We start from the raw sequence: 15,449 nt of genomic DNA, 5'->3' as shown, positions 1-15,449 counted from the left end.
TCTCTCTCGCTTTTAAGAGTTTGGCTGTTTATAGCAGCACTTCTTCAAATCAGACCTTGTGAAAGGCAGTGTGGGTGAGCAGAGGAACTGGATTGCAGACTGAGGAGGTGAGATAAACTCTGCAAGCGGAGTCAGAGTGTAAGGAAGACTCACACATTAGAATGCCCTTAATTAAAAAAAGGTTGTTTTCAAAGGTTCCAAGAGACAGCCACGTTAAAGAGTATCCACGTTGCACAATGACAGCAATGACTTTAACCAGCACAGCTGCAGTCAATGGGATCCTGGGATATGTAGTGTGGTGATGTATTGAGAATCCTCCACTGGAGAGCTCTGGTACTCTCTCCTGAATTGCAACACTAGAGCTCTCTGGTGGAAAAATGTGAATGCCCCAGGGAACTACCAATTTCCATGATTCTATGTTATGGCAATTAAAGTGATATGAAAGCACCGTAACTGTGTTAAGACTAAATTAATCACTTATTGCAACATGAGCTTTTGTGGATTTCAGTCCCTTTCCTCAGATGTGCTGACAGGGACCGAAGCCAAAAGCATTTAAGCAGCTACATAAGTTGTGCGTGCAGGACCTAGGTTTAATGGGAAACAGAACAATGCAAATTGTGACATTACTTTTAACACCTCAACAAGGACAAGCCCACTGCTTGACTGCTTGTATCACCTTACACAGCAGTTTCAAGATTTATGCCCAGTGTTACAATTTGCATCTTTTGATACTTCATTACACTCATGTTTCCTGGTTTTGCAACTTGAGAATGAATCAAGCCAGGAGAAGAGCATGGAAACAGTTTTAGGTGACTGCAAAAGCAAAGAAGGCTGCTCCTTCTTGGCCAAAGACTATTCCTTACTCCTCTGGGGCTCTAGTTTGCATTAATACACTGGGATGTGGGGTTGCCCAAGTGACCACTGTTATCCTGCTCATGCCAGAGTCAGTTGATCCTAGACAGGTTTGCAATACATGCTGGGTAGACCATTAGTGGAACTGGATGGTCATTGGGGGCAAGGTTCAAGGAAGAGTGAACCTGAGTCACTTCCTAGACTTCAATACTGGCCTTGCATATTGCCTGTCCTCTTATCTGAAGGAGAAAGAACTTGGCAGTGGAGGTGGAGAATGACCATCTGTTGGAATGGGATGGGTACAGAGCCACCTGTATGGCATGCCCTGAAGCAAATGCATACCACGGGCAGATGGATTGCTTGGAAGTGGTATGGCTGAGGTTGTACATCTTGAGGTTGTCTTCCCACATAGGGGAAAGAAGAATAAGAATGAGCCAGGAGGGACATGATGGGGCAGAGCATGCAAAAGCAATTTTTTTGGACTACAGCTCCCAGAATCTTCATGTAGCATGGGCACAGCAGGTGCTACAAGGCATTAGGAAAGAGCAAAGTGGTGGCTGTTTGATAGTCTTTTGACCTAGCTGGCTATCTATTGACCAAATCAGTCTCAAATAAGCATTTTGCTCTAGCATAACCAAAGAAACAAGAGTGGGGCTACCAAGAGAGCAATGGGCCTGACTCTTAATAGCTGGGGCCACTCACTAGCAGCAAGCAGCAACTCTAGCCATCCACACCAATACTATTTCTGAAAGTATTCCTTCAGTATCCGCTATTTCTGAATGGGTTGTTCTTGTTCTTTTGTGTCTTCAAGTCACTTCTGATTTATGGGGACCTTAAGGCAAACCTACCATGGGGATTTCCTTGGAAAGATTTGTTCAGAGGAGGTTTGCAAGGGCCTTCTACTGAGGCTGAGAGCATGCGACTTGCCCAAAGTAACCTAGTTGGTTTCATGGCCAAGCTGGGAATCAAACCCTGGTCTCCAGAGTTGTAGTCCAGCACTCAAACCACTATGTCATGCTGTCTCCCATTTTCTGAATGTACTCCCTGAGTATATGCTACAGCTAGGAAGCCACCAACTTTCCCTCCATTGACCTAAACTGGTGTTAATAATCATGTCATCATCAAGTGATAACCACTCAAGTATACAAAGTCCATCCATTTGCTCAGAAATCTGTATAATCAGCCAAACAGAGGTGGTAACAGGCTATTGCTGGAGACTGAACCAAGCTCACACCACATACTGTTTGTCTTAATGAAATCCGGAGTGGGTTTTTACCACTGTACTTCACACTAATTCCAGACAGGGTGAGATCTGTATTCTCTGAGGAAGAATGTGAATTATGGGACACTTAAATTCACCAGACGCTGAACAGAACCAGGTGGTGGAAGCATAAAATTCATGCATGACACACAAGTTACCTTTGCCGTGAGAAGCTTCAATGATCCAAGTGCAGTTTAAATTGTTCGGGTAGAAATCGGGGAAGCCAGGTGACAGCACAGTGCCACTGGATCCACGGATGTAACCTCCGCAAAGAGCTGTGAAGGACCAAGAAAAGAGAAGCAGACATTCAGATATAGGTGTTGATCTTCTTGCATTTCTCAGAACCCAGTCTGGACTCCTATCCCATGGGGACATTTATATATAGTCCTCACGCACATTTTCCTGGAAGTCAACTTCTGGGTCATTGCATGTTGAAGAAAAGGCCTAAAATGCCCTCAGGGGATGGGTGTAAAATGTGGGGAAAGTGCTCTTGCATCCCCTGTGGAGTGTTGGATGGCATTTGGCAGCAAGATATCCCCCACCTCCAGTGTATGGGAGGGAGGAAGAAAGAGAAAGAGAGAAAGAACAGAGGGATAGATAGATAGATAGATAGATAGATAGATAGATAGATAGATAGATAGTGGACTTCAATTCAGCCTTCTCAGCCATGGCACCTTGGTTGTGGAATGCCTTTCCGCTTGAGGTCTGATGGATGCTGACATTGGCCTCATTTCAGCACCAAGTTCAAACTTAGCTTTGTACAGAAGCCTTTAGGTCCTAAAGACTTCACCCTAAGTACAGATGCACTTTTTATATTATTTTATATAAAACATGAGAGCCCAAGCCCAAATTAGTCAATGGGTGACAATATGTGCATGGCTGCATCAGTGTGCCCATGGATGCATGCCACCATTGTCTTAATATGGGGCAGGGTAAGCTCCAATCCATTGATGGCTAGCCTACCAATATGGCAGACTCACTGTATTTAATGCTCTTAAGCTGATACAGTGGGTGCTTGGTATCTTCTGGGTGTTGGTTCCAAGAACCCCCCATGGATATCAAAACCATGCATGCTCAAGTCCCATTAAATAGAATGGTGTAGTAAAATGGTGTCCCTTATATAAAATGGCAAATACAAGATTTGTTTCTTGGGTATCTTCTGGGGGTTGGTTCCAGGATCCCCTGTTGATATCAAAATACATGAATGTTCAAGCCCCATGAAATAGAATGGTGAAATAAAATGTGTCCCTTATATAAAATGGCAAATGCAAGGTTTGTTTTTTGGAATCCCTCCCCCTCCGCTATTTTCAAGCTGTGGATGTTTGAATCTGTGGATAAAGAATCTGTGGATACAAGGGCTGGCTGTATACATTGCAACATTTTAAATTGTTGTAACTGATGTTATTATAAGCTGCCCGGAGATCTTACAATATGAGATGGGACAGAAATTCTGAAAATTAAATGAAAATAGAAATAAATAGAATTAATGCACCATTTGTTACACTCCTCTCACCCAAGTATTTAAGCTTTCCTTACCCTCACAGCTGGGAAGAGGCCTGCTCCACTGAAAATTGGGCTCACACTCCAGAGCTTCACTATCGCTCAAGGTGTATCCTGGGTCACAGCCGAAGGTCACCAAAGCCCCTACGTAGAAATCGTCCCCATGCCGTAGCCCATTGACAGGGATCCCTGGGTCCAAACAGTGGTCAGATTGGAGTTTTACCGCTGCAAAGAACACAGATTTACGCATTTATCACTCATGGATGACGATCCTGAATCATGCAAAATCATAAAATCAGCTGCCTTCCCATGCTTAATTTTTAAAATTGGTTTACAGTTGAGGGATGGGAGGTCTTATAGGAAAAGTTGCCTGACAGAGAAACTTGACAGGTAAGAGATTTTCCATCTACAGAGTTTTTATTTTGTTTCAAAAATGCCTTTAGAAAACATGGTGGGGAGGAGGGGGAGGTCAGAGACATCTTTGAAACTTTAATTGATAGGAAAAGTCATATCTAAGAATGGGTACACTTTCTGCCATAACCTCAGAGAAAAACAGACCATTTCTCTTTAATTCCATGGAACAGCCCATAGATAAACCAAACTCTCCATTGCTTTTGAAATGGGCTTCTAGACATTGGCCCAGCTCAGATGTGAGCAATGTGTGACCCATGGGCTACATGTCTTCTCTCTAGGGCCATACATTTTGGTCTCCAAGACCCCCAGGGGCTTCTCCCATTTTAAAAAAATGTTTCCAGACCTGATTTTTGTTTGCAAGGTGACAGAGTGAGACCTTCCAAGTTCTCACTTGTCCACATCTAGACTCTATATTAGTGATTCTCCAATGTTAGTCCTCCAGATGTTTTAGTTTTCAGCTCTCAGAATTCCCAGCCAGCTTGATCAACAGTCAGAAATTCTGGAAGCTGAAGTCCCAAACATCTGGAAGACCAAGGTCTAGGAATTGTCCTGTTCTCAGCAGGCAGAGTGTCAGAAGTTCAGAAGTTGAAGGAGCAAGCAGTGTCCAAGATCAAACTGTCCAGCGTCAGAAGCCGTAAGTCTAAGCGAAGTCCACAGGTTGCAGACAATGAGGTCCAGAAACAGTCCAGAGTCATAGATCACAGAGTCAGATTCCACAGTAGATGTGGGCAGACAAGGAAATCAAGTTTGTTTCCAGCAATCAGAAGGAGGAAAGGCCCTTAATTTATAAAGCATGCTGACTTGGCCCCATCCAACATGCATCCAGACTATATTTCAGGAGGGCATTTCTTAGCTGCATTTGCACAGCCTCGTACTTTGTCTGCAGGGGAGAGACTGTGTTTGTGTTGGATGCTGGAGCCATCTCCTTTTCCTAGGACTTGGAACTATCTCTCTTACCTTTGGTGACATTAAAACTGAGCTGGAGGTGGCTGTGGTTAATCTGCTTCGTCTTCTGAAACCAAACCCTCAAGGAAGGGAGAGGGACAGGTTCACTTTGTCTTCAGAAGCTGAACTCTCAAGGAGAGGCCATGGCAGGAACCATTGAGAATCACTATGCACTGGGCCCTAGGACCTTTAAAGCGTTCTATAATAACTTCCTGGGAGTTTTCTCTATCCCTCCCTCCCTCCCACCACTTGCTTCCCCCCAAAGCAGAGACCTGAAGAGGTTCAAGTTCTTCGAGCATTTGGCATTAACAGTGCAAACCAAGCAAGCAGAACAAAGCAGTAGATGCCACACAGTTTGAAGAAGTACTTTGTGACATCGGCAGGGGTATAATTACCTGAATTTTCCGACTTACTTTCATAGCGGATCTGAAAGCCGACATCAGAGTGGCTCTTGTCGGTGGTGAAGAGGAGGTAGAGGAAATTGCTGGTGCTAATGAGGAACTGGGGGACCTGTGTTCCATCATAGACACCTATCAATGGCGATGAATAGGACTTTCCATCCCGCACTTCCAGTGTGTCATAATTCACTTCTGTTTTAAATCTACAATGGGGAAAGAGATGTGCGTGTATAGAAATGTGGAAAATCCTCCTCCCACTACACCTCTTCTCTTTATCACTTACATATTGGAGTTAAGAGTAAGATTCAACAAATATGGCTGCAACTATCACAAAGACTTAAGCCCTGTTTATTTGGTACATTAATTTCGATATCTATGAAACGAGAAGCTCAGTTTTCAAAAAGGCCCCCAAACCTATTAAAACTGAGAACACTTTTTAAAAAAAAGTAATGCAATAAAATGCAATGCAGCATTAAACCAAATTTTACATCATGCTACTAAAGGCAGGGGATAAAATGTGAACCCAATACAGTTTTCAAAGGCACAGCAAGGTTTAAAAGGCATGTAGAATTAAACAGGTTTTCAGCTGGCATCAAAAGGACGTTGCAGCAAGCAACAGGCAACTGGGGTGCCATGACTTAAAAACCCTTTCACTTATAGGCACCCGCTACATCTCTCATTATGGTGACTTTGAATCAGGGTTGTTGTTACTTACTTAGACTCCATATCCATGATTCTGTATCACAGACTAGATTGTGTAACTTTATGCATGCTTAGCTACACAGCAAAAGTGCTACAGAATCCTTCTAGTGAGTTGCAAAGACACATATCAAGGCATTGGCAAGAATGTACCAAAGTGAATTGGGCTCTATATCTGCCCATTGCCAGTCTCTAGCCATTGTCTGGATCAGCACTGGGAACACCTAATGTGCATTAGTGCCTATTGTGCATCAGTCACTTTATTGGCTTCCCTACAAAGTAACATCATAGCAGTCACTTGCTGAATGTGGACATCAAAGAACTGCTCAGTTATATTCCCTGCAGACCTAAGTCCACCTACGTAGACATATGTCCTATCCTGAATTCAAGCCAATACTTCCAAATTCCTCTATTTGTTATTATTTCACATGCAACAAGATAGAAACCGAGTACAAAAAATGCCCCCAAACACATTCCTGTACCAAAATCTGATACAGATCCAGCCCTTACCAGTAGCCAGGCTTGAGCCAGCCATTGTTGAATGGTTGCTACAGCCCTCACAAAAAGGTCCATTGAATCAGTTTACTTGTATTTTTGCTTGGAGTATCACAAATAATTTTATCAGGTTTTTCTCCCAGGTTGTTGATGGAGGGAGGCAGATCAATATTCCCCATCAACCTATTTTTACTTTTAGCCCAGTAAAACTGCTTAGAAAATCAGAGCTCACTGGTAAACCACATGCTTTGAAAGACCTTTTCATCCTTGGCCTCATTCCTACTACCTTTTAAATCAGATTGTGAATCCGTTTGGATAGTTTCAAATGACCCTGGTTCCCACTTAAACCAAATCGCTGAAGCGATTCTGAGAGGGGAGGTCATGCTCTACACTCATTTAACCTGCGTCTTTTTGACACTGATTTTTTCCGCTTCTTCTTCGATAAATTGATTCAGCGCAAGTGTGAACCGCAAGTGGATAGGAATCTATTCAAATTTTCCCTTCGGCCTTCATTGGTGAATGAGAACCACAAGTGGGTTATTTTGGTACCCAAAATTGACAGAAAATGCAATCAGGGCAAGTGTAGTGTAAACTACAATCCGATTCATTGATTCGGATTGCATACTGATTTATCTGTAAGTGGGAATGAGGCCCTTATTAAAGAACAGATAACAGCCTTGATCCTATTATTAGTCCCAACTACAGTGGAACTGTGGAGTCAATGAGATTTACCTTTGTGTTAACTCAACATTCAGCAATGGAATAAACGGGTCTACTCTGGTTGAAACCAATCAATAGGATTCAGACCACTATTTTCCACCTATTTATTTTCTGCTGCTGCCTCATGCTTTAAATGTTATATGGCTGACACCAATAGTCACCTGTCGAATGTAATTTTGATTGGATATCCTGGCTGAGCTTCTATAATCCACGCACAGTTCAGAGAGTCCTTGTAAAATCCTGGCCAACCTGGGGACAGAATCATTCCACTTGGAGAAGTCAGATGGCCGCCACATGGAGCTGTCAGTGGGAGGAGTGAAAACACAGACATTGGAAGGAAATGAAACACCCAAAAGCAAGGAAACAAAGGAAGATTTGACTTTTAAAATGATAATTATACTGCATATACTCATGTATAAGTCTAGAAATTTTGGTCAAAAAATTGTCCCCAAAAAACCTGAGTTGACGTATCCATGGGTCAATGTAAGTACTCTTATTTTAAAAAAGGAAACATTACCTGGAGAAAGGCAAACGCATATTCTCTCCTGGAATCACTGATCCTCCCTCTTTTCTCTCATCCATCCAGCCTTTATTGTGAGCACAAACATGTTTGCTGGGATTTTGTAATTTTGAGCAGCATTATTTTGCTTTGCTTCATCCTGTAGATTCGTTGTTACATTCCCCTAAATGTTACCCTCGACTTATCCATTGGTCATGTCAAAATCTTTAATTTTGACCCCAAAATCTGCCCTCGACCTCTACATGAAGTCGACTTATAGTCGAGTATATATGGTAGGTATGTATTGAAGGCAAAAGGTATGATCTAAACTTGCAGTTTTTAAAAAACAATACTTCACTTTCCCAATTCCTTAAAGATGGAGGATAGCCCTCCAGGAAAGGTGCAGCTTTCTTGCTTTTAAACTGCAAGTCCCAGCAGCCCCAGTCAGCAAAACCAATCATGAGGAATGTTAGGTGCTCTATCCTAGCAATATCGAAGGTGGGGATTTAAGCATGATTCCCACCCTGCTTTAAAGTAACTGGAGCAGTCACTTTTCCAAAAATCAAATGGAATGCTACAAGCTGCTGGACTAAAATACAGGATGCGCTTTCCTCTCATCCATCTCATTATTGCCTCAACACTAAAGATGTAAATCCTTGCTAACTTTGTTCTCGAAGGAAGCAACCAGCAATTTTTAAAAGCAATTTTCTTCCCATTGCAAGAAAGTCTTCAAAAACTGTACGGTATTAGAAGACTATTTGCAGTTTCCAGTGCATCCTGTGTAAAATTCAAGTGTGGTCACTTTGTGTAGAAAACCACATTTTCTGCCCAGGGGAGAGCATTTTCTGCACAGTAAAAGCTCTTTCGTGTGCAGAAAGATGCTGTTTCCTGCAGACAAAACATCCAGGTGCAAATTTTGCACAGAACTGCAGTCCAGGATTCTCTTTGCGAGGGTTTCCTAACACTTGAGAAATACTTCCTTTAACCAGTTTTCAAATATTTTCAAATACCCTTCCCATCTCCATTAAACATCCAGAACAAAACCATTCAACAGTTCTCTTCCACTATTTAATTAGGCTAAAACAAACAAACAAACAAACACAATTGCTTATAAGTAACTAGCCATCCATAAGTAGTAACTTCTGAGTTGTGTAGGATTGATGCATGATCAGTGATGGCACATGGTTAGTAGTGGGTTGGCAAATCAATTCCAGGTTCTAGTCTGAAATGTAAAGGAGCCATTCAATGGTCAACCTACTTTGGGGATTGGGTTCAGCACCCTGTTCTTAAAATTCGGACTAAAATGCAGAGTGGATTTAGTCTACTCTTTTGGACATGGAAGCCATCACCTGAGATTATTTCACTCCTTTTTTCCCTCTCTCTCAGAGAAAAGAAAGGGTGCATTCCATTGCTTTAATTGATTTTTTGAAGCATCAGTGTCTAAACATTAACCCTAGAAGTCGAGATAGCGGTGGCAGATGATGGAGATGAACCAAACTTTCAACCATTTTGACTTCCTGATTAAACAGTGATATCATGTTGGGAAGATAAACATCCATAAGATTCCCACTGGGCCATCAAAGTGATGGGTAAATGGTCATTAACTATCCCCAACATGTTCTCAATTTAGGGGACTGTGATTGTAAGGGACTACAAACACGGCTGGTGCACCTTTCTGATCTGGTGCTTTCATGCTACCGCTGGGCCTTGAACTTGTTTCTGACTTGAAAAAGAAAACATATTGGTTCCGGCATGTTACGGTAGTGGGGTTTGTTTGATGTTCCCGCGTGTAATGAGAAAGAAAATATCAGCCTTTCCTCTGAACAATGAATGGCAGTTTTCCATTATGAAATTTAATGGCATCCCATAGTTATGAGACTTCTCTTTTCTGATTAAAGAGAGGAATTAATTGAAGTTTTACAAACTGCATGCTTATTTAATCCATTTAAAAGCCAGAACTCTGACCATAAAAAAAAAAGGGGGGGGGGAGCTCTAACTGGATGACAGACCCATGCTTTGCACTTTCTCTGTCTCTCTCTTTTCAGTTCTACAGAGACGTACCAAGTGGGGGTTAGTAGGTACTATACTGAAGTGGTGAATCTACTCTAGGTTTCAACTTTAAAGGTGCTGGTCCCATCTATCTTGAAAGCCAGCATGATGTAGTGGTTTGAGTGTTGGACTACAACTCTGGAGACCAGGGTCTCCAGGATACCCAGCTTAAATGCTATTTAACATTTACATGAAACCGCTGGGAGAGATCATCCGGAGACATGGGGCGCGGGGTTATCAGTACGCTGATGACACCCAGATTATTTTCTCTATGTCTCCGACTGATGCAGTGACCGGGGATGGCGTCTCTCCTCTCGAGGCCTGTCTGGGGTCAGTAATGGACTGGATGAGGAAAAACCGACTCAAGCTGAATCCAGAGAAAACGGAGGTACTAGTGATAGGTTCCCCCGGTCCAGGAATGGCTGTGGTTCCACCTGTCCTAAACGGGGTCACGCTCCCTGCGAAGGACTCTGTGCGCAGTCTGGGAGTGCTTCTTGATTCGTCGCTTCATCTGACTGCTCAGGTGAATGCGACGGTCAAGAGCACCTGTTACCAGCTTCGGCTGATTCGCCAGCTGCGCCCATATCTGGACCGGAGGGACCTAGAAACTGTGGTACATGCTCTGGTAACTTCGAGATTGGATTTCTGCAATGCACTCTACATGGGGCAACCCTTATACCAAACTCGGAAGCTTCAAGTGGTACAGAATATGGCAGCCCGGCTGGTCACTGGTGCGTCCAGGACCAGCCATATAACACCTGTACTTAAAGATCTTCACTGGCTGCCCGTTCGCTTCCGAGCTCAATATAAGGTGTTGGTTATCACCTATAAAGCCCTAAATGGCTTGGGCCCAGGATTCCTAAAGGACCGCCTCTCCCCATACAATCCGCCTCGCACCCTCAGAACGTCTGGGCAGCAATTGCTGAAGGTGCCTGGGGCCAAGCATGCTTCTACGTCTAGAAGGGCTTTTTCTATAGCTGCCCCAGCCCTTTGGAACACGCTGCCCACTGAGCTCCGCTCATCTACCACCCTGGCCCAATTTAGGAAGGATCTTAAGACCTTCCTATTTAAGCAGGCATTCCCCGATTAAGATCCTGTGGGCCTCCCCTCCTCTTCCGTGGCCATGAGGACGGGCGACGGGGCTTTTATTCCTGCTTTTATTTTTATTGTATGGTTGTTTGTTGTTGATTGTTTTTTAACTGTATTTGTGTGCATTCGTTGCACTTTTGTTAGCCGCCCTGATCTTTCTGGAAGGGCGGGATAAAAATAAAGATTTTATTTTTATTATTTATAACCATGAAATCCACTGGGCAACCTTGCACAAGTCACATGCTCTCGACCTCAAGGGAAGGCAATGGCAAACCTCCATTGAACAAATCTTGCCAAGAAAACCTTCATGATAGTCTTGCCTTAGGGTCATAATAAGTTGGACATGACTTGAAGGCACACAGTAGCAGCAGCAACAAGTTGTTCAGCACATCTGAAGGAATTTGCAGAAGACTATTCTACATTGATCTATAGCAGGTCTCAGGGCTACAGTCAGGAGTTCTTATCCAAAGTATTGACTTGGGGCCTCATGTTTACAAAGAATGCGCTGTACCCATGAGCTGCAATCCTTCTCCAAAGACTGAAATTACCCAATGACATTCAACTAAGATAAGGCTCAACTGCAATATAAACCTTTGGAAACTCCGCATGCGCTACCACATTGATATCAACACTGTAGGTGACTTTCTGCTCAAGGAGGGTCTAATTTTACTTCAAATGCTCCAGAAGAAAATTCAGATGAAAGGCAGAGGATAACTGGAATTTCTTTGAGAGAAAAACCGATATATTTCACTCGTCTTTTTGAAACGCTTCTAGGAGTATGTTCTCCTGGAAGCTTCTTACCAAGGATCCACCTCCAAACTGAAGTTCCATTTCATTTTGAAATTCTAACAGGTTACGCTGTACATTCGTCCTGCTGAATCTAAATCACCTTGTGCGGCCTCTGCTGCTTATTATTATTGCTTTGCAAATGTCAAACAGCACTTTAAATATTCCAGACAGACTTCCACCACTTATTTAATTAAAAAAAAAGAGAAGGTAATTAGGACCCGCATTTAATTGAACTCACATTGGAGGGTGAGTCAAAGGCGAGACAAAGAGATGAGCGATAAAGCAGTACATGTTAATAGCAGTAGGGTTATCAAAGGCTTCCAAAGATGAAAAGCAGCTTCCATTTTTGAAAGGATACTACTCTTTCTTTTTCTTCCCACCAATTAAAGAGCGAATGAGGGGATCTATGCAATACCTTTGCAACCAAAATGTGAGTGTTAATTTTTAAAAATTATATATATATATACACACACACACACACACACACACACACACACACACATCTTCTGGAACTACTGAAACACAAGTGGAAAGAAAGAGACCATTATCTTCCATTAAGGATAGAGGACTCAGGCCTGTTACAGACTGCCAAAATAAAGCTGCTTCGGGTCTCTTTGGAGGTATGCTATTTAAATGATGCATGGGTCCTAAGAGTCTGGACATCGTGCCAAAGCCACACTCCATTCCTTAGCACTGGAGTGCAGCTTTGGTGCAGCTTCTGGATTCTTAGGCTGCATGCATCATTCAAACAGCATACCTCCAAGGAGACCTGAAGCAGCTTTATTTTGGCAGTCTGTAACAGGCCTGAGTTAGCATTTTCTGTCACTGTGAAGTCGAAGGCTTTCATGGCCAGCATCCATTGTTTTTTGTGGGTTTTTCGCACCATGTGGCCATGTTCTGGAAGAGCTTATTCCTGACGTTTCACCATCATCTGTGGCTGGCATCTTTTCTGAAGCTGCCAGTCACAGATAATGGATAGCAAAATGGCGCCCCTTATACAGTGGGCCCTTCTTATCCATGGAGCAAAAACCATGGGACCTCACACCCCACAGGATTAAATGGCAGGGTCTGCTTTATTAATCCACTGCTATCCCACTTTGTTCAGCTGCTTTCAAAATGTCCAGTTTCACTGTTGTCCTCCAACTTTCCCCCTTCCTTCTTAGTTTACTTCTCTTTGCCCTCAATTGAATCAGCTGGGGAAGAAAGGAGGAGATGGTAGAATCCTCCCCTTCCCAGTAGGCTCAGGCAAAAGCAAACTGTTCTAGCCTCTCCTAGCTTCTGTGTTCTTCCTCATTAGTACCTTTTGCCATCTTGACCACCCACGTGTGTCCTGGCTTTTATTTGTGAAATGCTGGAAGGGATGCACCTATGTTGGAAAGTACTGCACCAGATGGCACAGTGGGGTGCATTTCAAACAGCTGCCCAGAGTTGGAATGGAGGGTTCCACATTTTCCAGGAAGATCCAGAGCAAAAAGGTGAATTTATTTAGTTTATTTTAAGAGGGTATACCCCAGTTCTGGTGCTGAATGGGATGGACATCATTATCACTTTTTTATTGGCATACCACATAGTTTTGCACATTGCACTCAATCACATTCAACCTACAACCTCCCTGTGCAAAAGAACTCAGAACAGAGACAACAGTTAGGACTGGAGCGGCTCTTTCTGTTCCGGAATCACAGCCAGGAAATGCTACAATTTGCATTGGAAGCTAAAGCATCTGGGAGAATCTTGTTTCCTCTCAGTGTACACCAAAGAGGTTTAGAGGGATCACTAGCAGAGCCTGTCATAAAAGCCCTTGCTTATGTTATTGGCGATCTGGATTAGGCAGCTTCCCCGAGCTTATAGCCTGACAAACTCCAGAGCTGCAAGGCCTCTGCTTTCTTCCTCTCCTGGGGCCTTGGGAGGGTCACTGGACTTGCCCAACAACCTTTGAAGCCTTCAAAATCCCTGCTGGAAGGGTGTCTGTTTAGCTTTGTCCCTCCTGGATCAAAGGAAACAAACTCATAACAACAAACACTCAGATGAAATTTTAAGCCAAGGCAATGTAGTGTAACAGAACGTTGTTGTGTCGCTTGCTGAAGCCGAGACCATGAAAAAGGAAAGAAGGTAAGCAAACTATCTTAGCTTTCCTGTCCCATGGGGCTCATCCTATCTCTGCCACCATGTCAATGTCTTTATTCTTCTTGGATTGCTCCCTTTTCTTTTGAAACGTTGGCATTTCCTCTGGGCCTCCTTCCCCACCCATTTGATTCAACGTATGGCATAGGGCAGAAAGACAATTGGGTGTGACCCAACAAATCTCATAGGGTTTATTAAGTAAGGAATACTCAGAGGTGTTTTTTTCCAGGTCCTTCATCTGAAATATACCCACAGTCCCTGGTAGTCCTTGGCGGTTTCCCATCCAAATACAGTGCTAGCAACGTTTGACCCTGTCCAAGATCAGATGGGATCTGGTACCTTCAACAGTTCCATAGTAAATGTAACATGGAGAACTATGATATAGTTTAATCCTCATAATTCCCAGCCAAGTACTAACCAGGGCTGACCCTGCTTAGATTCCTAGATCAGATGGGATTTGGTGAAATTCAAGTTCCTGGTTTAAAGGAGTATCATCATGATATATGTGACGGAGGGAACTGGGGAGACAGATTTTAAGCAATTGCACTGTTCATTCATATAAGCAATTGGGTTATACAATAAATATGGAGGAAAGGGACATCCATCTAAATCTGGGATGAGCAATGTCTCTCAGCCCCTATTGTTAGGTTGCAACTCATACCATCCTGCAGCATTCCAGGTAAGGCTGGTGGGACTTGCAGTCCAACAGCATCCAGAGTTTCACAAGTGGTCCACCAGCCTTACTTGGAACAGAGCCTCAGTTTATCTGTCTTCATCTAGTTATCTAGACCATCCATTATAGAGGTACAGGTCAGATCCATTTGTCCATTTGTCTTAAGATTCGCAATGATCATCTTCTGGACATAGAACACAGGAAAGAAAAGGATGAGCCAACAGGGCAGCTTACCTTCGCATCTCAGAACAGCATTGTCCCAGACCACATTGCCTTCCTTCAAGACACAGGTGACAGTTTCTGAGCCATGCGTCCTGATGAAACCTTCATCGCACAGGAAGGACACAGAGCTCCCAAGCTGAAGACTGTCACCAAATCGCTTCCCGTTGACAGGCACCCCTGGATCGGGGCATTCATTGTGTCGGAAAGCTAGAAGGAAGTGACAAGATGGAGGATAAGCAAGAGTAATTTCCTCAGAATGGAAGTCTCTTCATATAACTATGCATCATATCTATCTTCAGGTGAGGAAGAGGCAAAATGCAGCTGGCAGGATCCTTGCATTTTCCAAGGATCCCTTCACCTCCAAATGGCCAATAGCATCTGCAAGGCCTCCAGTAGCGTGTCATCAGCCATTTCAGAGAAACTGGGGGCATTTGGGACTCTCACCTTTTTAATGCGTGCATGGATCCCATCCCACTTTATAAATCAGTACAAGTCACGTGAACAAGTCATGGAAACAAATTCTGTATCAAATTACAAATAAAATATGTATAATGGACGAAGACAGCAAACAAAAATCCAACGGGAGAACAACTAAAGGGGAAAAGAAAATGGAGTTTGGAAATAATAAAGAGCTACAAGAAGCACAGTTGCCTGCAATTGTCATTGCTGTGTACCTTCAATTCATTTAGTTCCTCTAAATATAATCTATCATAGGGTCTTCTT

At 43.2% G+C, this 15,449-nt stretch overlaps 1 protein-coding gene across 1 annotated transcript in view; it reads right to left on the bottom strand.

Moving 5' to 3' along the window:
- The window catches only part of CSMD2 (CUB and Sushi multiple domains 2), a 456,222-nt gene that overhangs the window by 118,746 nt on the left and 322,027 nt on the right, over positions 1-15,449 (bottom strand). The window contains exons 15-19 of the mRNA XM_042440873.1: positions 14,739-14,933; positions 7,446-7,584; positions 5,386-5,573; positions 3,650-3,838; positions 2,272-2,388 (exon numbers count right to left, since the gene is read on the bottom strand). Of these exons, the coding sequence (XP_042296807.1) occupies positions 2,272-2,388; positions 3,650-3,838; positions 5,386-5,573; positions 7,446-7,584; positions 14,739-14,933 (828 nt within the window). The remainder of the gene's footprint in view (positions 1-2,271; positions 2,389-3,649; positions 3,839-5,385; positions 5,574-7,445; positions 7,585-14,738; positions 14,934-15,449) is intronic.

Source organism: Sceloporus undulatus, chromosome 9, assembly GCF_019175285.1.
Source record: "Sceloporus undulatus isolate JIND9_A2432 ecotype Alabama chromosome 9, SceUnd_v1.1, whole genome shotgun sequence".
NCBI lineage: Eukaryota > Metazoa > Chordata > Lepidosauria > Squamata > Phrynosomatidae > Sceloporus > Sceloporus undulatus.
Note: the sequence above shows the minus strand (reverse complement) of the source record. Positions and strands in the feature narration are given on the sequence as shown.